We start from the raw sequence: 26,878 nt of genomic DNA on the forward strand, positions 1-26,878 counted from the left end.
TTGCAAAGTTCTTCTGCGTACTGATCTGAAATGTGCCTTGTTGACATCCAGCCCCAGTTCTGTCCTCAGTAAGATACCACTTCAGATGATGATGCTACTGCTTCTTGTTGGAATGTCTGTTGTCCTGGGGAAATTTTAAAGCCAAGGAAATATTACAGCCTAGAGAGCAAATTTATCTTTCTTTTCCTAATTACCTTCCAGGAGGGATGAGATCTAAGCTGTTAGTCTATCATGTATATAATGAAATTAATTTGAATCCTATCTTGATAAAAACTTTAACTTCAATTTGGTACAAAATGTTTTGTTCTGTATAACAGCAGATTCTTTGACTGGAGTATGATACAAACTTTTAACTAGCCTCCACTTAACCACCTTGTTAGATGAACTAATGTTCTCCTGTCCTCTGAAAAACATCCTGGCTAATGCCCACAAGCAGGTGGAAGGCTCACAGCCAGCTGGCTGTTCTCAGGTGGGTCAGCATACTTCTGTACTGACGTGTTGAGCGGTATGCCAACAGAGACTCAGCTACGTTCATTCTCAAACACTCTGTGCCAATGTATTGATTATTGTAATTACATAATTAAATAGTATATAAACCAATAAAATATGAATGAGTAGAAGAGTTGTTTCTAGAACAAGTTAAACCTTTAGAAAGACTAAGGTTAAAAACAGTAAAAAAGAAAAGAAAAGGTTATCAAACTAGGAATGGATAATACAACTGCAGAAAATCGAAAAAAAAAAAAAAGAAAACCCAAAGTGACTTTGTGCTTATTTACTCAGCAAAGGCCTTTAAATTCTTACTCCCTTTAAAGTGGGCAGTGTAGATAATGCATAATAGATATGGTTTATGCAAGACAAGCCCATACAGAATGCAAATGGATTTCTACCCGAAGACAGACCTTGGCTCTTCTTCGGAGACTGGGGAATAAATGTACCTTACGTGCTTTAAGTTAAAACTTAAATATTTAAAAGATGTGTTATCTGTTTTTATGATTTCCAGTTTTAATCACCTTTTCAAAACAAATGAGCTATGATGAAGTCTGATGAAGTGTCAGGAAGGGAAACTCTTGCTGCAGTTTATAGCCGATCTATCTCTCAGGATAGAGAATTGCTAAAATGAAGATGTTATCATAGACAATCTGAAGACTCCGTACAATCAGTTCGCATTTGCCAAGAACCCTACAAATTGAGGTATGGTAGAAGTCGGAATTGCCAGGAACTATACAAGTTAATAAGCTTATCCAGTTACTAAGGCAGATTATACTGACATGGACCAATAAAACGACTGAGTGTGTACAATATTTGGCAGAAGCCAGAGAACTATGGGGAAAATAAGCAAGAAGCTATTAAAGGATCAGATATAATGTTAAGCGGAAAGAGAAACTAACGATGTATTCACTGGCAGACAAGCTTTATGAAGCTGAGTATTCAAAATGCTGTTCTTTGCAAAAGTAGGAGAGTACTTAGTGAACTCTGACTGGAAGAACTTTCCAGAAAGAGTCAATGAGAGAACAAGGAGATAAAGAGAGCAAAAAGGCAAAGCAGGTGTTAAGGACTTGGTTACAGAAGAACTTAAAAAATAGGAGATGAGGAACAAGGCTTACAAAAAGAGTCACTGTAAAGTTTTAAGAAGTAGTTTACAGTGAGCTAATCCAGTTCATCAAAAATGGTTCAGATCGTCTCATGATCCTATTAAAGCATTATTTTATTTATTTATTTATTTATTTTTTGCGGTACGCGGGCCTCTCACCGCTGTGGCCTCTTCTGCTGCGGAGCACAGGCTCCGGACGCGCAGGCTCAGCGGCCATGGCTCATGGGCCCAGCCGCTCCGCGGCATGTGAGATTTTCCCAGACTGGGGCACGAACCCGCGTCCCCTGCATCGGCAGGCGGACCCCCAACCACTGTGCCACCAGGGAAGCCCCTAAAGCATTATTAATCTCTACAAAAGACATGAGCAAACTTTAGGATCCTAGACATGTACCTTAATTGAAGCTATGTGAACTGAACAAACCACTTCTTGACATTACTAAAACATTCCAGCAAAACTGTATTTATAGTTTAAAAAACCCACCATCTCAGAAGAGATCACAAAAGGAAGAGAAATAGATAACCCTTATGTGTTTGGATTTTAATAATTCATTTTAATACTTCATATAGTACTTAGTTATCAACAAATGGCTTTTATGTATATAATTTTTTAAAAAGGATAAAACTCTGTGAGGTAAATATAACCTTTGTTTTATAGGCGAGAAAATTGAAACTCATAGATGTTGAATGATATGCCCAAGCTTACATAGCCGGAAAATAGCAGACCAGAACCCTGGTCATTCCAGTTTAAAGTATTACAAAAAGTTTGGAAAATAAAGGAAAAAACTAAAATTTCTATTAATTCTAATAATTATCTTTTTACATCTTCTTTCCTTCCCTCCCTCCACAGACTGTGATCACTGGAGTATCTTTTTTTTCACTTGACATTGTACAACATGCATCTATCATGACTACCTAACCTTCATATAGATGACTTAATGACTATACAATATTATATGTGAATTATTCCAGTCAAAATAATACTACGGGGAAGGTGCTACTCTATAGACCCAAAGACAAATAAGAGAAAGGCAGTTACTTCACCAGTCCTGTCACTGGCCAGCCAGGTTTTTGATTTTTGGTTTGTTTTTTTCCATTACAAGTAGAGCTAAAATGAAAAGTCCTTTCTTTATGGCTCATGAGTTGCAGGGGTGGTCACTGAAGGAAGAGCAACCCTTCCCTCCAGAAGCACTCTCTTTCCCATCATAGTGTTTTTGAATTACTGTCTGTACATTTAATTCTGCACCATCACCTTTCTATATTTAATCATTGAGAAGAAAATGTGTGTGGATGAAAATATTGTTATATTTTATTCCCTACTGCTTGCAAAGATAATTATCTCACACAGAACAAGTGTACCCTATTGAGGAAGAGCGAAAGCTTTCTTAGAAGCATAGATTTCTTAGAAGCATAGATAAAATCAACCGGGATTGAGCAAGCTAGTAACACAGTCTATGTTTCATTTTATTTGGGTCTCAAAGGACCATTTAGTCTCCTGCTTCCCTCAAAATACAACCATGCTTTAGCCACATGGCATAAACTAAAACGGTGATCTGGAAGTTGATGACTTATCTGGAAAAGCATCAGCTCTCCATTTCACTATGTGCCATGATGACATAGCCTCAATCAAATTTTAAACAAACACAATCATAGCCACTCTCTAGGCCAAATTCTGGGGGAAAAAAAGCAAAAAACACCTAAGAATTCCAAGTGGAAGGAAGTCTTTGTAGATCCTGAGGGGCCTTTAAGTTGCTTTCAATTTAGAGAAGTGTCAAAATACGTTTCTCCAAGGGCCAAGAAAGAGGAATTATGCAACTTAATGAGATGTTGCCATATTAAACCCTGGGCTGACGGTTCTGAGTTTTAGGCAATTCCCAGCCAATGTGCTCATCATTTTGGATCCTTCACCCTACCCATGGCGTCTCTGGGTTGGAAAGCACATTAGAGGCCGTGTAGCTCCAACAGTCATCACCCACATCCTAATTCCACTGATAAGGCAGGCTCGGAAAGAGCATGGAAGCTTCCAGAAACAGCACGGCGCCAAAATATTTGGTTATTTCTTCCTCACTCCCAGAGTGTTTGGCCCAAACCTGTGTAGGTACAGGTCCCTGAGAGAAGCCCTCCGTCCCGACACAGCGTCACTTACCTGCCGAGGCCCGGGAGCGGCACTGCCCAGTCATCGGGCTGTACTCCTGGTTTTCATCAACGCACACACACAGGAAGGACCCTTCTACATTTTCACAGAAGGCTTCACCACACACGCCACTGAGCAGCTCACATTCGTTCACATCTGGAAAAGGGAGCACAGATCAAGTCAGACGTGTTCCTCACTCCTGACAGCTCTTTGTTTTACCAGCTGTGCCAAGACTAGTGGTGTCTGCTGGAAACAAGGTAACCCCCTGGGAGCAATCAAACCCTTCAGCTATTTGGGGGAAGGGGCTCCCAGAGGCAGGGCTGAAAGCTTTGGTTTGTGTGAAAGGACCATGAAAACACAAAGCAAAGTTTCCAAACTCCGATCCCGGCTTTAAGGAACAACTCGGAATTGTACTGCAAGCATCGTATGTACACTTTGTTTAACTTTCTCTTCCCTGACTTTCTGACATAATGAGGTCTTAAATAATATGACACTTCTCTCTCAGTTCTTAATTCAAGGAAAATTAGCAGCAGTGGCACGTCAGAAACTGCAGAATTCTTTACGTGCATTTTTAGAAATTGTTTTAAATCTACTCAAATGTCTAAAACTATAGTTTCCTAGCAGCCAAAATGTCCATAACTTAACAACCAGAATTCAGGTTGTGTATCCCTTTGAGAACTGAAGGAACAACCCCTGTAAGTAGTTACTGGGCTACATTAATCATTCATGGGAAACAAACTGGTCCAGTAACTCCTCAGTGATTTCACGATGCCTTTAAAAATTCTGTTTGGTGTTCCACAGTGTCATTTCTATTTTGCCAGATATTTTTCTTTTGTACTTAAATATACTTAATTAAAACACTAAAAACTCACAGATAAGTCCATTTTATTTAAGTACATAGCCATAAAGAAAGGCTAATTTTATGTTTGCCCTTGCCCAATACTACTTTTTACCCATTCTCCTCTGAAGAAATTTTATTAATGAGTGTCCAGTTAAACAAAGTACCTGACTTGGCATCTGAAATGCTCATGTATTTTATGCATTAAATGTGATTAAACATCTACAAACATCAGTTTTCATGAGCACACTCTGAGATGGTTTATACGAAGTTAAAAATTTGAGCAATTATCCAAATCATTCAGGAAAAAAAATACTATTTTCACCTGCTATTCCCAGTTAATTGGACAAAAAGTTTATGTCTCTTGACTTATTTGGATAATTACCTCGGTTTTCCATTTCACTTTGTATATAAACAGATATAAATCCAATGAGCTGAGTTTTGCTTATGAAAAGATATTATGACAAAGTAAAGCAGACAGTTGGTATATTTAATCAACCTGGACAGTCATAACTTAGACCAGAAAAATTGACTTTAGAAATTTGCCAGTTTGCATTTATCAATTTTAGGTAACTGTCAAATGGAATTTTCTACTTTCTAACTTGTAATATTTCCAAGGCTATTGAAATTTTTCCTACCAGACTGTACATTCAATCAAAAAATATTTTCTAGTTTATTTCTATGGGTCAGACTGGGGAGACAATGATGATGAGTCAGGCAGGCCCAACTCCTGCCTGCAGGGAGCTTACTGTCCAGTCAGAGAAATTAATCAGATAATCATACAGGCCAGGAGAAGTGCTGGGAATGAAAAGTGCAGAGCGCGATGACAGCATGCAACAGTGGACCTTAAGTGCAGGGGTGGGTTAGGGAAGTGATATAGGAGCCAAGCTCTACCTGAAGGATGCGTAGATAAGAAGGCTGGGCAGCCAGGGTCCAAAGCAGAGGGAAAAGTGTGGCCAAAGGCTACAACCCCAGAGGGCTGATTCATCTCTTAAACTGTATAGAACACCAGAGTGGTGAGGTACATATAAGAGGTGTTCAGTTCATACTTTTCAAAGAGAGAAGAAACAGACAAATATAACGATATTTGTTGGGTTCATTAACATAACAAATATTCCTTCTATAAGGGTGGTATTTTATGGGTCAAAATGAAGCATCAACATGGGTTCGGTGTGCTCCTCTGACTGGTTAGAAATGAACATTAACCAGGGGCCCAGGAGCTATGTGGAGTCAGTGGTTTGACATCTGATACCCCATTCGGTAACAGTTAACATTTACTGAGCACCTACAACAGGCCAAATATTAGGCCCAGCAAGGAGAGAGAGAGAGACACAAAATTCTCAATCACAAGGAGCTTATTGCCTTGGAAAAGGCAGCTGCAGGCAGTACATACATGATTAAATTCTTGCAAAAAAGGTTGTAAGTACTATAATAGAATTTGTTCAAGGTTTTCCAGAAGCAGGAGAAGGGATCACAGCTCAGCTGGAGTGAGAAGTGGAGCAGGGATGGTATCTGGGAGGAGATGACATCTAACTTCCAGCTTTAGGAACGCATGGGATGGATCTAGGTTCAGGGAAGGGGAGGCCAGGAGGATATTCCCAGCAGAAGGAGCAAACAACAGCCTAATAACTTCCCAGTTACGTGAACAACCATAAGCAGTTTTATGCTGCAGGAACGTAAATGGGGAGGAAGCAGGTGCTGAGGCTGAGAAGGTTAAGTGGGGGGCCAGACCACATAACCTATTAAGTCAAAATATTTAGTGAATAGCAGATGGTTTTTACCACTTGTTTTTTAGTGCAAAAGAGACTACAGCAGGAATTGGAACAAGTGTTAACGACAGTGTTAGCTTAAAGGCGGTTACTATTCAAGTGCTTTTATTGTTCAATTTCTAGATTTTGTTTTTCCAGTTTAATCTGGATAGGAAATGAATTGGTGCTTTAATTGCAAATTTCCAAACTAAAAAGTTAACTGACTCCTCGGCAAGTGTCATCTGCCATGTAACGACCAGAGGTTTCCTCCTTAATTAAGAATAAAGGAAAAGCCTTGTTATCGGTGAAGTTATGAAAAGAATACCCTCCTTCCCATTTAACTGCTCTAATTGCAAACGTTTCATAATGAATTTCACTTAAAGAAATCATGGCTGATCAGAACATGAACTATAAAGTATCTTCTTTTATGTGAGCATGTGCTGGACCATATTCTAGGACATCTGATGATATTCAAGATTCCTTCCAGCTCCGACAATCCCAGAACAGATTGAAGAAATATGCTTGCACAATCCAAAGCATCATTTTACGGGTGTCATTCCTGGAAACAGAAACTCTTGCCAACACTTTTCCTTAAATGCACTTGCCTAAGGGAGGTGCATTTTGAAGACAGACAAGCTCCACCACACACCAGACTCTATTTCCTGTGCAGGAGGGACTGAAGCGTTCCGCATACCCAGCTAAGAGTTTAAACAGATGCTCTTTTTAATATACATATAAACCCAAAGTTATGCTTCTCTATTTCTGAATGTCCCTAACCATTTCAGAAGCCACAGGATCTTTTTGCACATCTCCAAACCGTACGACAAGATCAAATTATGATGCAATTCTGCCCAATTATCTTGCTTCCATCTCTCCTGTGGTTGATGACTTTGATTTCTTTTCGATAGAGAGATATGAAACATGTCGGGAGAAAAAAATCTAAAAACTCACCCACACACCCTTGCCCATCCTGTGGGGCCTGAAAGCCCTGATAACAGAGGCAGCGGAAGGAGCCAGCTGTATTGTCACAAAACCCGTGACTGTCACAAACAGTGTTGTTTACACATTCATCAATATCTGCAAAAAAGACATTGACCATGAGACACAAAACATAGACAGACAAACACCAGCTATTAATGGACAGAGGTGCTCAACACACCCCGATTAGTATGAGATGATCATGTTTATACAGAATGAACTTCTAAAACATTTTACATATACATAAAATGTTTTGATGAACATATCTCATTAGACAAAATATTGGGTTCTATGAGAAAGAAAACATTTACTTTTCCTCAGGAAATGTTTTCAAACTGAAATGACTGCTGCAGTTGCCACGGTCAGTGTTTTCTAAATGTTTTCAACTCTTTATTTCCAAGGAGAGGAGATCCCTACAGCGGAAATATGTGAAAGTATTGTCACCTTTTGTGATTGCTGTAAATGCTAATAGTTCTATCTGGCGAATTGGGAGCTGAAAGCATTGGCCTGCCTGGGCAAAAGTTTATTCAACCCTAGAGATAAGCTTGGTCAAGTCTAAACAGCATTCCCATGAAGGGGGCTGGGAATGGGGGGTGGGATTAGGGGGGGGGGGGGGGGGGGGAGAGGGAGAATTTGATCTGATAAGTTCAGCGGTGTAGCCAGCCAGTCCCAGTTATTCTAGAAAAAAGACTTTATTCACAAGAAACACTTTCCTGTCACGAAGTTATAGCCACTCGGGTCCTAAATGTCAGTGCTGCTCCAACTGACTAGCCAGTGGCCAACTTGTGAATTCACTTTGTTCTCTATAAACTTGATGATAGTAGTCATGTGCTTTCTATCCCGTTAAAAAAAATGTTCTCATAAAAGTGATGTCTCGGGCTTCCCTGGTGGCGCAGTGGTTGAGAGTCCGCTGCCGATGCAGGGGACACAGGTTCGTGCCCCGGTCCAGGAAGATCCCACATGCCGCAGAGCGGCTGGGCCCGTGCACCATGGCCGCTGAGCCTGTGCATCCGGAGCCTGTGCTCCGCAATGGGAGAGGCCACAACAGTGAGAGGCCCGCGTACCGCAAAAAAAATAAAATAAAATAAATAAAAAAGTGATGTCTCAGTGGTGAAGTTACAAATGGACTTTTCAATACAGTTTTTCCTTACCCTCACAGCTACTCACTTTCCTCTCCATTCTCCCACCCCCATCACTCCCATTCTCCTTGTTTATGGCCACACTGCACGTTCCACCCTCCAGGCTCCCTGTCCTCTCTGCCTCTGGACTACACAGGCCCCAAACACAAGTTTTTGGAGAAACAACCAAGAGAAAACGCAATTACGGCATCCAAATACATGTGAGGAAGATTTCACGTTTATGTTCAAATAAAGAAATAACAAACGATAAAGAAAATGACAAGTTAAATTGCACTCGACATAATTTAGTTGGGTGGAGTTCATACTAATAAAGTTGAGTTTTCTCTTTCTAAAATTTTAAACACCAAGTCAAAAATTTTTCAAGAAGATAAAGAAGATGCATGCAATGATATTCAGCAGCTCTCTCACTTCTCTTCCTAATTGTCCAACACTATCAAGCATAACTTCAGAGACTGTCTCACTTCTGAATTGTAAAATATGAGTGACTACAAACTTTTCTTAATTTTCTCAACTCAAAACTGTGTCCGGGGCCCCTTCTCCATCCTTACCAGTCTTCTTCCTATAGTCCCACCTGCTCATCCTTCTTCTGCATCTTCGATTATTCCTCCCTGGCTCCTTCCCTCACTGTCTTCAAACATGTTAAAATCTCTTGGAAAAGCTTTCATTTTACCATGATGTCACCAACCGTGTTTTTCCATTCCTTCTATCATTGCAAAACATATCAAAAGAACTATCTACGTGCATTGCTTTTATCTCCTAATATACTTCAACAGTAAAAAGGAAACAGTAAAAATACTAATAACATTAATATTAGTACATTTCTAGAATTACTATTATAATTTACAAAATAACCTGTATAAAGTGCTTAGAACATTGCCTGGCATGTAAGGTAGGAAGTGTACATGTTACCTACTATTATTACTATTATAATTATTACTCGTCCTCCTCTTACTCCTCCCTTAATGACCTACAATCTGTCTTTCTAACTCTTTACCCCACGAAACCCCTTTGAGAAAAAACACCAAAGGCCAACCTATCGTTAAGTTCAATGATCATTTCCCAGTCAATCATCATCACCCTAGACCTCTATGTCTGGTCAACATCTTCTCCTTGAACTCCCTTTTCACGACCCCAGGCAAAGTATTATTCTCGTTCTACCTTTAACCACTCTGGCTCACTCTCATCCTTTTCCAGCCTGAAGGTGGTGTCTGCCAGGGCTCAGCCCTCCCTGGGATCTGCTTCATCCTCAGCACTCCCTTCTTCTCTGTTCTCCACCCTTTCCACACTCTCCAGACTCCACAGGGCACAAATCCCCAGAACTTTGTCTCCAGTCAGGATCCTTCTTATTCTTGATCATTTCATCTTCTATCATCATCTCAAACTTACCAAGCCTAAAACCACATTCACTGTCTTCCTACTAAACCCGACTTGCTGACCTTCGTGAGCAATCCCTCTCACCTCTATCCTTCCTTTTTTGCCTCTTCATCTTACCTCAACTTCAATGGAAAAACTCAATGAAATTATTTCACATCTTAAAAAAACGAATCTCCCTTGCAGCATCCAACACAAAGACACTCAATAAATCTGCCCTGATGGATTTTCAATGTCAGCATCAGGCTGGGATCACAACTGATTGACTAATCACAACCATGAGAAGGGTAACTGCACTGTGTCATCAAATCCCTTCACACAGGCCACTGCTAATTTTAGACTTCCTGAAATGGGCACTTGTTGAAGAGATTACGTTATTCACTGAACCACGGGATTTAAGGGCTGGAAAGAAACTCAGAAGGGATTTAATTACCACTTACGTACTGACGGTCTCCCAGTCTCTCTCAAGGGCTGGCCCTCTGTCCTTTAGAACCATTTGTCTAATGTCTATTGGACATGTTCATAGTAAGTGAACTTACTCACCATTTCTCCTGTATTCCCTTCTCCCGAGAACCCAACGTGTCACCCCAGCCATGGACCTTAGTGTCAATCCTTCCCTCTCTCCTACTCCTCATGCCTCCCCAATCATACCCTCTTATCTTTCCTGATATTCCTCATACTCCTATTTGGTTTATCTCTGGTCTTGTCTGCCTCCCTCTAATCCATTCTCCACCAAACTGCAAACCTGCCAGGGACATTCCCTCGCTCTGAATATTCCACCTCTTCATGGCTAGAGAATACCAACCACTCTCCTTGGCAGAGCCCAGAGCCCTGAGCCCCCTTCATCGTCTGGCGTCTGGCTACATGTCTGGCCATGGTTCTTAGCCAACCTCCTTCCTAATTTATGCTCCAGTCCTATGAGGATATGCAGTAGAGTTCTTTGAAAACCCTGGAGTCTTTAATTTCTCACTGATTTTGTGCACATCTCTTCCTCCACTAGAAATTCTCCCCTCTGTCCGCTTTGCTCAGAAACTCTCCCTGGCCCTTGGTCAGCCCAAGAGACACCTCCTGTGTGGTCCCTCCTGTGTGGCAGATTTCAGGGACCCTTCTTTGTACTCCCAGAGTGTTTGGGGACATTACCGTGCTTATCAGGGCTACTTTTGGGGGTGGGGAACCTTCAACTAAACCTTACCAGCAGCTTATTCCCTACGAAATGGGACAGTGGACAGCAGAGGAGGAGGAAGGGAAAGCAGTGCCTGGAAACCTGGTGGCTTTTCAGTCCAGATTCTGGAAGCAAAAGCTCTTGCTTTCCTTTTTATGAACTCTGTGCACTTATAGATGACGATTTATTGTTAATGACTGCCAGCTCAGGGACTGAATAACTGACCTTAAGGTGAACAAATCCTGAGCCGGTTATGAATTACTGGGTGTCTTGCAGTCTCAGACTTACTATAATAGTGATTAACAGAGAAAGTTTAGATGAGCAATATTTTGGATTTCAACGAATAGGAAAAATAACATAAAATGCCTGGAGACTAGCTCTTCAACAACTAATATTTTATGAAAATGATATACTCTAACTTTCAGCAGGTTCATGTTTCAACAATGAGGTGAAGTAATAGCTTAATAAGAGGGTGTTTGTTTCACTTCTCTAATGACATATTTAAAAAAAACATCATTTCATTAGAATTTTTTTTGATGACATGAGCTCTCAGAGATTTTTTTCCATTGTTAGTCCTGTCTATAAATAGATTTATAAGAACTGCTACAACTAATATTAACTCTAAGAATAAAGCTAAATGTTAAGAGAATTTATTATTATGCTAGAATAAAGCCCAATCAAGATGCAAACTTCATTAAATGGATGAGTAAAAGCTACCCCATTTTTGAAGTTGAATTTTGAATATGAAACTAAATTTTGAATGATTCATATATCACAGATTTTCTTTTTGCTTAATTAAGGATGACTCTGTTAAATTACTAAAAGGATTTTGCTTGGGCATCTGTAAAAGCCATGCATGATATTATCTATCACCAGTCATACTGTCCACCAGGTAAGTGATACAGGAGTAACTGTCCAGAGATCTCTCAGCTGACAACCCAGATGAATTTGATACGCTACTGTAAAAATTGATTTCTCATGCAAGTTTTTGTTAGTTATATTTTACTAAGCAAGGCAGATATAAATATTACCATTTCAATGGAAATGAATTCAAGAAAAAATTACACAGACCAAGGAAAGCAGATCACTGATGTGAATTTTCCAATAACAAGATAACCTAAATGTCAGAAAGAGAAATACAGCATAGTCCTGGATGAACGGAACTGCCAGGGGCTCATTTTTAAAGGAGCAATGTTGTCAATGACCAACAGGCCCACATTTTGAGGGTCTTAACCACTGTCCTACTTGGTAGATCAACTTTCCTTGTCCGTATGCTTTTTACTTAGTCCATTTTCTCAATGGACCAAAAGTTTTTCAAAACCTACTGACTGTTATTAGGGATTCTACATATAACAGCAGAACTCCAACCTTGTACCATGTCCTTCGATTCTCACTTAGGTAAAGTGAACTATGAAATAACATGAAAGTATGGAGAGGAAACATGATTTTCTAAAAGGAGCTGGGGTCAGGTAAACTTTATTTACTAACCAAGAAATTACAACTGTGTTCAAAGACCTCAAACAATGAAATTCATAAAAAAACCCTCAATGATTCCATTAGATGTTCTGTGTTATATGCAGAAAAGTCCATGTGCATGGGGAAAAGGGGTATTTGGGTATATTTTGTCACATAAATGATGTGGTTTTCTTCTTTTCAGATATGCTCTTCAGTTTTTTGTTTTGTTTTGAATTAACAAGAGTCTTTCTCACTTTCTTAACATCTACCTTTGTTTTCTTGCTTTTCCTTTTCCTTATTCTGAGCAAGACATATCCATCTATTCAAGGAAGGAGCTCTCTGACGAGCCTTCCTTCTGCTGCCAGGGCTCTCTAGAGAGGTGCATGATGGGAACGGGGTGTCATTTTTGATAAGGCATGACTCATAGGAAAATCCCCACAGCTCTTGGATGGTTGGGAAGAAAAAGCCTTCCTGTCATCAAAGCATTTTTATTTTTATTTATTTTTTTAAAAAGATTTTTTGGATGCGGACCATTTTTAAAGTCTTTATTGAATTTGTTACAATATTGCTTCTGTTTTATGTTTTGGTTTTTTGGCTGCAAGGCATGTGGGATCCTAGTTCCCCAACCAGGGATTGAACCTGCACCCCCTGCATTGGAAGGCAAAGTCTTAACCACTGAACCACCAGGGAAGTCCCCATCAAAGCATTTTTAGATGGATGATAAGGTTTATCTTAATTCAAAGGGACTTTGAAGATTATCCAGTTCAATCTCTTCATTTTAAGAACCAGAAGACTGAGGCCTAGAGAGGAGAAGTAACTTACCTCAAGGTTACCCAGTCAACCAGTGGTACAACTGGCAAAGGAGCAGAGCTTAATGAAGGAACAATCTTCAGAATCTAAGTTTGTGGCTGTATCCACCACATCTTCTCGCCTCCCACCATGGTTATAAAACTGAGAGGATGAACAGAAGTAACCCAATTGTGAGCCCATCAAGTACACTGGAGTGTGTACACTATGAAGGTGCAAGTCAGAACACATACTCCTAGACTTACCACTTACTGACTTACAGTTAATCAAGTAACCTCCTCTTGTCCTTCAACAAGGCCTTGACATCAAGTATCATCATACCTGAAATCTAAAGATCTGAGGTTTTGTAGGTCCTGAAGACGCTATTTTTCTAGGAGACCCTTGCAAAGAAAGACCCATCAAGCACCAGGGATGTGTAACCCACGGAATGTCCCAGGACCATGTCCAGCATTGGTGCTCTTTGGATCTCTCCATGAGAAGAAATGACCCACTGTTTCAGCCCAAGTCTTCCTGACCAACTGGAATTGTTTAAATGTTTGGCACTAGACTCTTAGGAGAATAGAGCCAAAGAAAGGGGGCTTACACTGGAAGGTATGTAGGGTTCCTGCTTCAGGAGAAATGCATCCCTCAGACTCTTTACTGAATGGAACAGAAGCAGACCAGGAGACGGTAAATCCCAGCCAAGAAGTGGGACTGAACAGTGTTAAACCAGCTGAATATCTGCCCAAAGGAATTTTTAAATGGCATGGCTATGGGCCCAAAGGAGATTAAGGTCTCTCTCACAGCATAGGAGAGAAGCCAGGATTAAACGGAAGATGAGCACAGGCCTAAAGAAAAAAAATAAAATTTAGCCAATAGGAAATTAAAAACTGGATTTGGAGATGGTCCAGACAACACAATAGGATATGGAAAGAGCCTTTTAGAAAAGGTCCACTGAGGTCTGGCAACGTCAACAAGGCTGAAGAATATGGGCCTTGTTATGGAAAATAACTTTGTTCTGGGAAATGGGGATGAGCCAGAAAACAGCAGAAGACGACATCCTTGTGCAGAGTTTGACTTCCATGCTGTTGCCTGACAGAGAAGAAGTTGGGGAGAAAACCTGTGGACCTTGATGGTCACAAGTATGTTTTGAAAGCCAGTGGCCTAAGATCAGCAACGAGAAATGACAGATGTATAGCAAGTTATTTCAAATCCAACTTTCTAGCCCCAAATTCTGGAAGACAAAGCTGGCCAATGAGAGATCAATTTTTTTCTTTTTCCAGCCTTGAAACTCACTACTTTAAAAGAGATTTACTTGAATTATTCTTTAAAAATTACCCAGAGCAGCCTCCCAAATGATATCTGGGAATAGCTAGACATTCCCGAGAAACAAAACTTAAACTCTGCTCTGATTTTAATCAGTCATTACATGAATAACATATATTCACCAGCCACAGTTAAAGATAACCTAGTGGAAAACCACCCTAAAATCACAATCATCATAATCCCAAACCTATCCAAAGACACGGGACTCATCCTTGGTCACCTCCCCACATACAAGCATCGCACTCCTCTGATTTTCTCTCTTGTTCTATCTCCAATCTCTCCCCTCTTCTCCAACCTTACTGGGGGCCTCCTCGTCTCTCATCGGAATTCCTGCAATGATGTTCTACCGGGTTTTGTGCTCTCAGCCACTCACTGCCGCTCCAAACCCATCCTCCACAATGAGAGGATGATTAACCTATTGAAATAGTCCAACCAAATAATTCTTTGCTTAAAGCCTCTTCAGTTTTTCTCCAGGGATAACAGTATCAAGGCCCATGCCATGTGCCTTCTGGAGCTCATCCATACTCGCTTCTCAAATTATTTGCTTTCCTAGCTGGCCCCTCTGCCTGTGCATCTTCTACTGCCCTTTCCCTGTCTACTGGATCATTCCACCAGGATCAAACACTTCCTGCTATCATCTTAAAAACAACAAAGAGCCTCAGGGCACAAAATCTCTTCAGCTAGAACCATATTTCTCACCCCCTTTTTAACAGTCAAGGTTCCAGACTTGCCTACATGTTCTGTGTCTACTCCATTAGTTCTCATTTGCTCCTGGGTGGCTCTCATATTTAGTACTCCACCAAAACGGCTCTTGATAAGGTCATCATTTTGTAAAATCCAAAGGACTCTTCTTGATTGTCATGTTAATAGATCTCTCAGTGGTGTTTAACACACTTGACAACTCTCCTCTTCTTAAAGCAGGCTCTTCCCTTAGATTCCATGGTCCTATATGCTCCAGGGTTTTCTCTTAATCCTCTAGCCACATTCCACAGTCCTTCTCTTTTGCTTGACCCCTAGATGTGTTTTTCAGGGCTTAGTCCTAGGCCTTCTTTTCTTCTCATTGCATGGTCTCTCTTGATGGCCTCATCCATTCTAATAGCTTCAAACACCATCTATATCTGGGGACTTCCAGTTTGCATCTCCAGCATAGACTTCTCTTTCAAACGCCAGATCTAACTTGATCCAACTGCTTGACTGTCACACCCGCATGGACATCTCAAAGGCAACTCTAGTTCAATACACCCAAATCGTACTTTTGATGTTAAAAATGTCTTTTGCTTAATTTTTCACCATGTCAGCAAATAGTGCCACCAAATATCTAATTGTTACATTCAGAACCAGGGATCTATCTTCAGTACCCCTTTTCCTCCTTACCCTACATCCAAACCAGCACTATGTTCTAATCCAGTACCAGGTTCTCTCTTCAAACCATTTCTTGAGTCATTCGTTTCTCTCCATAATACTGTTACTACTCTAGCCTAAGCTACCAATATGCTTGGTCTGAAGAACATCTGAGAAGACACCCTGAGTTTTCTCTTGCCCCTCTAATCCCATTTTCAAATGTCCCCGGGGCAATATACACTTTAAAAATATAGAGTATTGAATAACATCAAACCTAAGAGTTTACTTTATATACCATCAAAAGAGAAAGAAAAAAGGCTCTGCAAATTCAAGTATTTCATACTTCTTATTTTTAGACAAATCACATCAACTGGAAGAAGCATCCCAATATTATTAAAGTATGAAAAAAATATGCATCTTAGAAATGATGAAATATAGTATATCACTGTCCTGCTTAAAATCTATCAGTCTATTTCAATTATTCTTAGAATGATATTCAAACCCTTAATGTCTCCTGTGAGGCTTTGTACATTCCATCCCCAACTCTCCAGTCCATCCCTCGCTGTGTCTCCCTCCCTCTAAGTACCAGGCATTGGTCTTTTTCACCTCCCTGAATGCACCTAGTACTTTCCTACCTCAGCGCCTTTGCCCTTCCTACAACTCCACCTGGGAACGCTCCACACCACCTCACTCTTCCATGGGGAGCTCACTCCTCAGGGCTCAGCTCAAATGCCATTTCTTAAGAGACCCTTCAGGTGAAATAAGTGAGCTTTCCCTCCTCTTTCCTCTCATTGACTCTGCTCTTTCCCTTGCAGCAGCATAATGATCTGTGGTCATACGCTTTTTGAAACGTTTACTTGTGTATTTACTGCTTGCGCCCTGCAAGTGCAGCTCCTAGAAGGCGGAGATCATGTCTGTTTTGCTAATCACTGTATGTCCATAGCCTTGAACAAAGTCTGGCACATAATAGGTGTGTAATGGCAACATTAAACATAATACTGTTGAATACAAAAGCAAGCAAGCCTTCCACAAGCCAGCCTTTGCCTACCTCTTTAGCTATATCTTATGTATCACTTTTTCCCCCATCACACATGTTCAACTGAAACTAATTTAATTGCTATGTCCCAAAATCCATGCCGTATTTCATGTCTCCAAATATTTGCTAGTGGCATCTATTATGCCAGGACACCCTCCCCCCATCCCTTCCCCACAGATCTCAGGTAATATTTTTCACCTAGATAATGTTCCTCTGCCCTCCAAGCTCTTCTAGTCTCAGCTGGAGCTTCTTAGAAGATTTTTTGACCCAACCTTGTGCTGAAAATGTGTCTACTCACACAGGCTCTTCCTGACCCTCACTAAACACTTATGAAGATCTTAGAACGATGGTATATCACATCATCACCAAAACACAAGGCTGAGCACTCACAGCCACAGCATGGGAGGAAGAACTACTGAAGCAATGGAGCTGAGCTAGAAAAACAGCTGGTAACCTAGCCATTTCCCAGTCCATCCGAAAGCAACAGTCAAGTTAAAGCTGTGCTGCAGACAGTTTAAAAAGTAGAATTTATAATGCAGGAACATGTATTTGAAATTTTCAAATTCCAATTTAAAACGCTCTTCTAGAATGAAGAGAAAAGGACAAACTGATGGGCAAGAAAACATTCATTTTTATATCCCAGATGTATGAAAGAGTTAAATACAAAAAAAAACCTCACAAAAATACTATAAGAAATATAAATATACAATTGTTCACAGCAGAACAGGGAAAATGGCCAAGTATAAAGTAATGAAAGAAATAACAGCACTATAAAATTAAAAGGCAAGTTAAAGAATGGGGAAAGCATTTGTAAAATATTGATCAGTGATTATTATCCTTAGTACACATAAATCAGTTAGAAAAACTTTACCTCAGGTAGGTAAAAAAAAAATCTCACAGAAGAAAGGAGATAAATATAAAAGAGGTTAACCTAATATAAAATGCAAATTAAATATTATTTTCTTCTTATCAAATTAACAGAAAAATATGAACATGAGTTTCTTTTTGGAGAGAATGTTAGGAGGTCTAGGAGGTCTAGACTAGGAGGTCTCATTGGGTTCTGGTGTAAGCAGAAATTGGTACATTTCTGGAAAGCAAGGAGCTCACATATGTTGTTAAGACCCATAAAGCTGCTAATATCCTTTGATCTTATAATTAAATGTCTTAGAATCTACTCTAGGGACATGATCATTGATGAAAAGAAACGTTTATATACAAGTTTCTTCATAAAACATTTTTAACGGCAACAACAACATAGGACAGAGTCTATCTCCATAATTAGGAGCATATCTTTAAAAACGTATGGTACAATCATAATTCTAAGTGAAAAAGTAAAGATAAAAGCATATGATCTTATTAAAACACTTAAATACTGAAAACTTAAAAAAGAAATAGACCAAATAGCAACTGGTTGGTTGATAAATGATTTTTTTTTTTCACTTCTTAACATTTTCTATTTTTCAGATTGAGGACATATTACTCTTAAAATCAGAAAAATTATTTGTTTGCAGTCAACTATTTGAAGATATGAAAGTAAAAAATTATTCTACTTGGGTATATACCTAAGTATATTCTGCACTCTAACAGCAATGAATAAAACTGTACAAAAGTGGAATAGACGTTCATAAATATTCTAAAATATACTGAAAAACTTGTAACATTTAAATAATTCTTCAAATTGACAATTAAGAAAGCTGAATGTTTCACTTTAAAATAAACTGTTTTGCTTGAAATGATTTTAAAAAATTACTTAAGAGAAATGCTGCTGATAATTATTAAGTTAGGAAATATTTTGTTAGGAAACCATAGCAATTTTCAACAATTACAGCTGCAACTGAAAACAATAAAGCAAACAAAAAAAATCCAAACAAAAAAACTTTAAGTGCTTTTTAATCTAACCAAGATTTTTTTTTTTCATACAAAGCTGTATTTGTTTAGTTTCAAAAACTCTGGAGACCCTGCCCAAAAGTACAATCTTCTGAACATGAATTCAGAGATTCTGTTGAATGAAAAATTAACACTTTGAACCTAATCCCTTCCTCAAACACAAATAGTACATTGCCAGTTGTAAATGTTTCTATCTGAAGATTGACTTTTCTACTGCTTACAGATAAGTATTGTATACAATTTCACTTTTTATTATGTGAAAATAGAATTTAGACCAAAACATTTTAGATCTCAAACTTAACTTTTGGTGCATTTTGTTTTCCTTTAATTCACTATTCAGTTAAAAAATCATAGGAAAACATTCTTTCCAAAATATATACAAAAAACAAGTTAGGGGTGATGTAATCAAAAATACTCTAAAAGGCGGGGGTGGGGAAGAAAGGAAAAGGAACAAAGAGATGAGACAAATGGAAAACAGAATTAGGTACAGATTTGAACCTCTCAAATACCAGTAATTAAATGTATACAAACTAAATTCTCCAATTAAAAGACAAAGATTGTCAACATGAATTAGAAAAGAACTAATATATCCTTTTTACAAGAGAAAGAACGTTCAATATAAGAACACAGAAAGACAGGAAAAGATAAGTTGTGCAACAGCAAACGAAACCATAAACAAGACGAAAAGACAACCCTCAGAATAAGAGAAAATATTTGCAAATGAAGCAACTGACAAAGGATTAATCTCAAAAACTTACAAGCAGCTCATGCAGCTCAATATCAGAAAAGCAAACAACCCAATCCAAAAATGGGCAGAAGACCTAAATAGACATTTCTCCAAAGAACACATACAGACTGCCAACAAACACATGAAAGAATGCTCAACATCACTAATCATTAGAGAAATGAAAATCAAAACTACAATGAGGTATCACCTCACACCAGTCAGAATGGCCATCATCAAAAAATCTACAAACAATAAATGCTGGAGAGGGTGTGGAGATAAGGGAACCCTCTTACACTGTTGGTGGGAATGTAAATTGGTACAGCCACTATGGAGAACAGTATGGAGGTTCCTTAAAAAACTACAAATAGAACTACCATATGACCCAGTGATCCCACTACTGGGCATATACTCTGAGAAAATCATAATTCAAAAAGAGTCATGTACCACAATGTTCACTGCAGCTCTATTTACAATAGCCAGGACATGGAAGCAACCTAAGTGTCCATCGACAGATGAATGGATAAAGAAGATGTGGCACATATATGGAATGGAATATTACTCAGCCATAAAAAGGAATGAAACAGAGTTATTTGTAGTGAGGTGGATGGACCTAGAGACTGTCATACAGAGTGAAGTCAGAAAGAGAAAAACAAATACCATATGCTAACACATATATATGGAATCTAAAAAAAAAAAAAGGTTATGAAGAACGTAGGGGCAGGATGGGAATAAAGACGCAGACTTACTAGAGAATGGACTTGAGGACATGGGGAGGGGGAAGGGTAAGCTGGGACAAAGTGAGAGAGTGGCATGGACATATATACACTACCAAATGTAAAATAGCTAGCTAGTGGGAAGCAGCAGCACAGCACAAGGAGATCAGCTCAGTGCTTTGTGACCACCTAGAGGGGTGGGATAGGGAGAGTGGGAGGGAGGGAGACACAAGAGGGAAGAGATATGGGGATATATGTATATGTATAGCTGATTCACTTTGTTATAAAGCAGAAACTAACACACCATTATAAAGCAATTATACTCCAGTAAAGATGTTAAAAAAAAAGATAAATTGTGCAAAATTTAACTGAAAGCATATGTAGCTATATGAAAGATAAAGTAGATTTAAAGGTAAGATGCACTGATAGAGACAAATAGTGACATTTCAAAGGGATGAAAGGTTCAATCCACCAGGAAGATACAAAAATCTATGTTTAATTCCTGTGTCAGAAAATATATAAAACAAAATCCAGAAAACTAAAATTAGAAACATAAATCTCCATAATAATGGAGATTATAAAATACTCCCTCAGAAAATTATGTAATAAGCAGGAAAAAAACCAATAGGGATATAGATGATATGAACAACACAATTTACAAACTGATCCCAATTAATATACACAGGTCCAAATGCAGAATATACATTGCTTTTAAGTACAGAAGGGATAGTTACTAAAAATGACCATATTCTGAGCCACAAAAAACTTTAAGGATTGAAGTCATTGAAAGTATGTTTAGCTGACTAGAGAAATTAATAACAAAAATATAAGTAAAAATCTATAAATTTCTAGATATTAAACAAAACAACTCTAAATAATTCATTGGTCAAAGAAAAAAGACAATGGACTTGAAATATTTTTATCTGAATAACAAAAAGCCATCAGAACTTGTGAATGCAGTAAAGCCATTCTTAGTCATAAATACATATATTAGAAAAGTTTGAAATCCAATGATCCAAGGATCAATCACAAGAAGTTAGAATTAAGGACAAATTAAACCCCAAGAAAGTAAAAAGAAAAAGTATAAAAGCAGAAATTAATATAATCGCAAACAAAGAAAACTTAACAAAAGAAAGTTGTTTCTTTGCAAAGACCAATACCCCCTAGGAAGACTGAGAGCAAAATAGTGAAAGCATAAATTACTAAAATAAAAAATGGAAGGCATTACTACACATTCTACTGACATTAGGAAGAGATAAGAAGATGATATTAAGAACAACTTTGTGCCAATGCACTGGAAATTTTACCTAAAGTGTATAGATTCCTTGAAAAACAAAAGTTACCAAAACTGACATGAAAAGTCAAAAAACAATGTTATTTTATCTTTTAAGTACATCTTAACTACAGTTTAAAAACTTTCATAACACACACACCCCCAAAATAAAACAAAACCAAAAATTCCAGGCACAAATGACTTTACCTGTAAATTCTTCAAGGAATCTGAGGAAAAAGTAACACCAATTTAACACATACTTTTTTCAGAAAAACCGAAAGAAGGGATACTTTCAACTTATTTTATGAAACCAGAACTACCATGACTCCACAACTTTACCAGGACATTAAGAGGAAGGAAAATTTACATGAACACGGATGTAGATATTCTAAAAAAATGTTATCAGTTTGCCTCTAGGGATATGTAAGAAGGCTAATACGTCATGACTAATGGGTTTATTGTAAGAATGCAAGGGTATTTTCACTAAAAAAAAAAAAAAATTAATATGGCTGGAATGCGCATGTGATGGTGACCACTAGAGCTACCATATTGGACCATGATATGGAAACCACATGTCAAGGAGAGCAGAATAAAACAGATATTGTCTGGGTTCCAGTGCTGTACACTTGCATTCTGAACCCTCGATTACTTGTTCTTGAACAGCTACATAGAGAGAAACAAACTTTCATCTTGTTTAAACAAATCAGTCCATGCAATTCACATTAACAGAATAAAGGAGAAAATAATTTTTTTAATAGACACAGAAAAAGCATCTATTACAATTCAAAACCATTCATAATAAAGACTTAGCAAATCATAACTAAAAAAGAATTTCCTTATCTGATAAAGAGTACATATTAAAAACAAAAACAAAACTATGGCAAACACCATACTTAAATATTAAATGCTTTCCCTGCTGAGATCAGGAATGAGACAAAGAAGCTAGCTATCACAACCTTTATGTAGTAGAGGTCCTAGAAAGACTAAGATAAGAAAAGTATAATTATCAAAAGAAAATAAGTAAATAGTTTTTCATCTACAACATAATGGTTTATGTACAAAATCCAAAAGAATCTGCAGATAAACTACTAGAAATAACAAGTAAATTTAGTAAAGTAATAGATACAAGGTCAATGTACAAAAATCAAATGTAGCTCCATGCACTAGTAACAAACAATTATAAGGGTAAAAAAACCCACTTTAAGTACCACTCACCACAGTACAAAAATATTAAAAACCTAGGCATAAATCTAAAAATATTGTGTAAGACCTTACACAAAAAAAGCTGCAACGAAACACCAAGATAAATGAAAGAAAACCTAAACAAATTGAGGGATATGTCTTATTTATGGATTGGAAGACTCAATATTGTAAAATGTGAAATCTTCCCAAATTGACCTATTGAGTCAATGCAATTCCAAACAAAATCTCAGCAGAGTTTTTTTTGGTGAAAATTGATAAGCTGATTATAAAACTTATATAGAAATGAAAAGGGCCAATGAATAGGCCTGAAAATCTCAGTGGACAACAAAATATAACAATTTAGAATTTGCAGCACCATATATTTAAATTGATTATAAAGCCGCTGTAATTAAGAGAGTATGCTATTGGAGCAAGGGTAGATAAGTAAACCTATGGATAGAATGAGGAAGAAATAGACCCATATATATTTGACCACATGCTTCATAACAGAGTTACCAGTGCAGATCAGTGGGGAAAGGCTGCTCTTCTCAAACAGCCACGACCCAAATGGACATAGGAAAAAAGTATTGAGTTGGCCAAAAAATTCGTTCGGGTTTTCCCAGAAGATGGCGCCATGATCCAAACGAACTTTTTGGCCAACCCAATAAATCTTGACCTCTATTTCGCACCATATGCAAAAATCAATTTCATGGCAAGGACAGATTCCAAATGTAAAATATAAAATAAAGCTTTCAGAAGAAAATATAAAAGGTATCATAATGACTTCAGGGTTTGCAAAGATTATGGACACAACAAGTACTGATCTCAAATGAAATAATGAAAACACTGGACTTCATTAAAATTAAGAACTTGGGTTCAACTGAAGTTACCATGGAGAGAATTGTTGTGTAGGGTACCTCCTTTTGAAGAGGTTCGTTATACAGAAGTAGACAAATGAAACAATTCTGAAAGAACCAATATAAAGGTATGAAAAGTTGTTGCACATCAGTCCTCACAAGGGAAATGCAAATTGACACCACAGTGAGATACCATTACTCAGCATGGCTAACCTTTAAAAGGACTGACAATTCCAACTGTTGACAAGATGTGGCACTGGAAGTCTCAAACTTAACTGGTGGCAGTGTAAACTGGTAGTCTGAAAAACTGGCTGTATTTATGAAAATGAGACATACATATGTTCTATGACCTATAAATTACACTACCAGGTAATATCCAACAGAAATTAGTGATTACATCCACCAAAAGGTATGTTCAAGATTACTAAGGCTTTATTTACAACAGTCCCAAACTTGAAGAAATCCAAATGGCCATCAACAGTAGAATGGATACATAATTGTAGTATATTCATACAATGAAATACTGTACAGCACTGAAGATGAAGTACTGCTACATATAACACAGGTTAAGTTTATAAGCATAATGTTGAATGAAATAAGCCAGACACAAATGAATACCTACTACATAATTCCACTGGTACAATGTTCAAAAACAGGCAAAACAAAGCCATGGTAATGAAGACAAAATGGTGGTTACTGCTGTGTATGGGTATTGGGCAGGGGGATGGGTAACAATCAGGAAGAAGCTTGAGAAAGCATTCAAGGGGCTCATTACCAAGTGTGCTCACTCTGTAAAAGTTTATCAAAAGTACCCTTATGACTGATGCACTTTTCTTTATATATTTTAAGCAATTTAAAAAATTTACTTAAAAAAAAATAAAAGCCAATCCACACTGCTATATTTCCTGGTTAAAGACCATCTTACACATTCAAAAGCTCATTCTGTCTCCCTTTCTCCTTGGTAAGAGATATATACTTATTAGACTAAAATATTAAGGGACTCTAAGTAGCAATCCTGGTCACCACTCGCTACCCATCCATTGTAAGCCATTCAAATACTCTGACACTTAAATTCCTTCCATATGCAAATGAAGTCATTATTTTTCTTTTTGTTTTTTCTTAAGTAGGAATACAGGTGAAAATAAGAGAACCGATGTAACACAATACATCTTTTCTTAAAATTTTAACATTTCTATGTGACCCACTGCAAGTCAAGGGAATCATTTGAATACTGTCCAGACTATGCTACTATTTTTTGTCTCGTAGAAGGTGATGGAGAATTACTACGGAATGAATTTTTAAATCATTTTCTTAGAATTATAACAGCATTGCTCTATGTTCAGAACAGACTGGAATCCTAATGTTCCAGGATATAGGGTTTTAGGAATCATGAATATTTAAACAGAAACATGTGATGTGCAAAGGGAGGTCATATTTGACTATTAAGCATTAATGATGATTGATCTGGATCAGTACAGCTCCCCAGGCCCTTACTGGCAACACTCCCTCCCACGTGCATCTGAACTGCTTGCTGAGAGTGGGTTCCTAGTTCTCTCTTTCTCTACCCCACATGCCCTTTCGTAAGTTTAAAATTAATACAGCTAGTAAATATTCTTCTACATGAGGGTAAAATATAAAATTAATGAGTTTTTAAATTTTGTGGTTTTTTTTTAAGACCCCACAAAGTCCTAAGAATTTTTCAAGTATTTAAATTATGTCCCTTCTCATTTCCATTTGGCTTTTGAAGACAAGGAAGTGGAATAAATGTACAGAAGATTATCTCTATGATTCAAAATAAGGCCAAGGATGAAAATCCTCATGAATGAAATAATTTTAGGTCAACTGCTTTAGAAAAAACTTCAGAAGAGTGTTTTGGCTTTCACATTCCAAACCGTATTAACAAACTCATGCAGTGAAAGACTAAGAAAATGGGGAAAGTGGTCTGTCTCACTTCTCCTCAGGTTCTGTAGCTGCAAAGGGCATCTGTGTCATTAAACAGCTCTGAAAGCCTGCAGTTTGCACTGGGTACAGATCTTTCCCCTCAGAAAACGGAGACACAGGTGGAGGGAAGAGGCGCTGCCTGGGGAAGCCACTGCAAGCACCAGATGTTTGTTCAATTACGATAAAACCTCGTATTATCGGTGAAAATCCAAAACTGAGTATCTGTGACATTTAAAGGAAAAACTCTGAGTTAAGTTGAAAAGGTAGTATATTTTTAATGAGACACCAAACACTTCTTTTCACAAAAGCAAAACTTGTAAACACAATAAATCATCCATGCTTCTTTCTAGAGAAAGAGAATCAAAGTGATTTCTGAACTTAAAAAGCCATTTTCTTCCTATTTCTTCCCACGATGGACTGAAAAAATGTTATATAAAAACTGGGAAACTGAATGGGAAGGATTTGAATTTGCCACAGAAAAAAAATTTCTAAAAATTTAAAGAGAAGAAACTGGATGAAATCTTTTGAAAAACACTTTTCTCCTCCCAAAGGTAAAGAATAACCCTCGTTTACCATCATATAATGGAATATCACAAAAAGTGGAGTGTTTGAATAAATTCTCCATTTTGAATAAATTCCATGCCATTAAGAAAAAGTTCTTTAGATATTCGTGGAAAATATCCTGAACTCCAATTGCATATTTCTTCTGCCACAATTACTTGAAAAAGATACTCTGTGTGTTTTTACCTTGTATCAGTTTTTAAAACGCAATGTTTTGTCTTATCAGGTCAATTTATAACCGTTTGGGTTATCTCTGCATTCATTTAATGGTTTTACATCTTAACACCTGAGCTTTTCTAAAAAATATCTCATTCTAACTTCAGAGTCATGCTGTACATTTTCCCTTTTCATATAGTGTCTCTTACACTAAGAGGTGCTGCCAGTGAGACTGGGAGAAAACGCTAAGCACAGGCCAAATACATCAAACCCCAGATTCCTCTTTTTGACACTTGGGCCCCAGAGGCAATATGAGATCAGCCAAAAAAATTCCCATTTTTTTTCACTATTCTAATTTTTCTCTTTCTATATTCAAACAGGAGGCCAAGAAAGACTAGTTATGAGACCACAGAAGATAGACAGTGTACCTCTAGAAATAACAGTGTCAATACTTAAATGCAAATAAGCATTTGCATGAGTGATCAGTTTACTGGCAATTGACACATCACACACTTAAAAACTTGAAATACCTCAGAGGTGAATGGGGAAAGTTAGTCACATGTAATGCTTAGGGAACACAAAAGGTGAGGAATTTAAAGCAAATTATGTATAAATGAGTTACTGTACCGTATTCTACATGACTTTAATAAAATTGGGGGTTTAAAAATGGAAAAAATAT

The 26,878-nt window shown here is 37.9% G+C and overlaps 1 protein-coding gene across 13 annotated transcripts in view; it reads right to left on the minus strand.

Moving 5' to 3' along the window:
- The window catches only part of LTBP1 (latent transforming growth factor beta binding protein 1), a 419,895-nt gene that overhangs the window by 44,438 nt on the left and 348,579 nt on the right, over positions 1 to 26,878 (minus strand). For 9 of the 13 annotated variants that reach the window (XM_027113415.1, XM_027113414.1, XM_027113418.1 and 6 more), the window contains 2 exons: positions 7,260 to 7,385; positions 3,735 to 3,878 (listed from right to left, as the gene is read on the minus strand). In XM_027113415.1, the coding sequence (XP_026969216.1) occupies positions 3,735 to 3,878; positions 7,260 to 7,385 (270 nt within the window). The remainder of the gene's footprint in view (positions 1 to 3,734; positions 3,879 to 7,259; positions 7,386 to 26,878) is intronic. The other 4 variants (XM_027113416.1, XM_027113421.1, XM_027113424.1 and 1 more) reach the window with 1 other exon arrangement.

This window comes from Aethalodelphis obliquidens, unplaced genomic scaffold, assembly GCF_003676395.1.
Source record: "Aethalodelphis obliquidens isolate GAN/ISIS:26980383/991018 unplaced genomic scaffold, ASM367639v1 scaffold12, whole genome shotgun sequence".
In the NCBI taxonomy this organism is placed as follows: domain Eukaryota; kingdom Metazoa; phylum Chordata; class Mammalia; order Artiodactyla; family Delphinidae; genus Aethalodelphis; species Aethalodelphis obliquidens.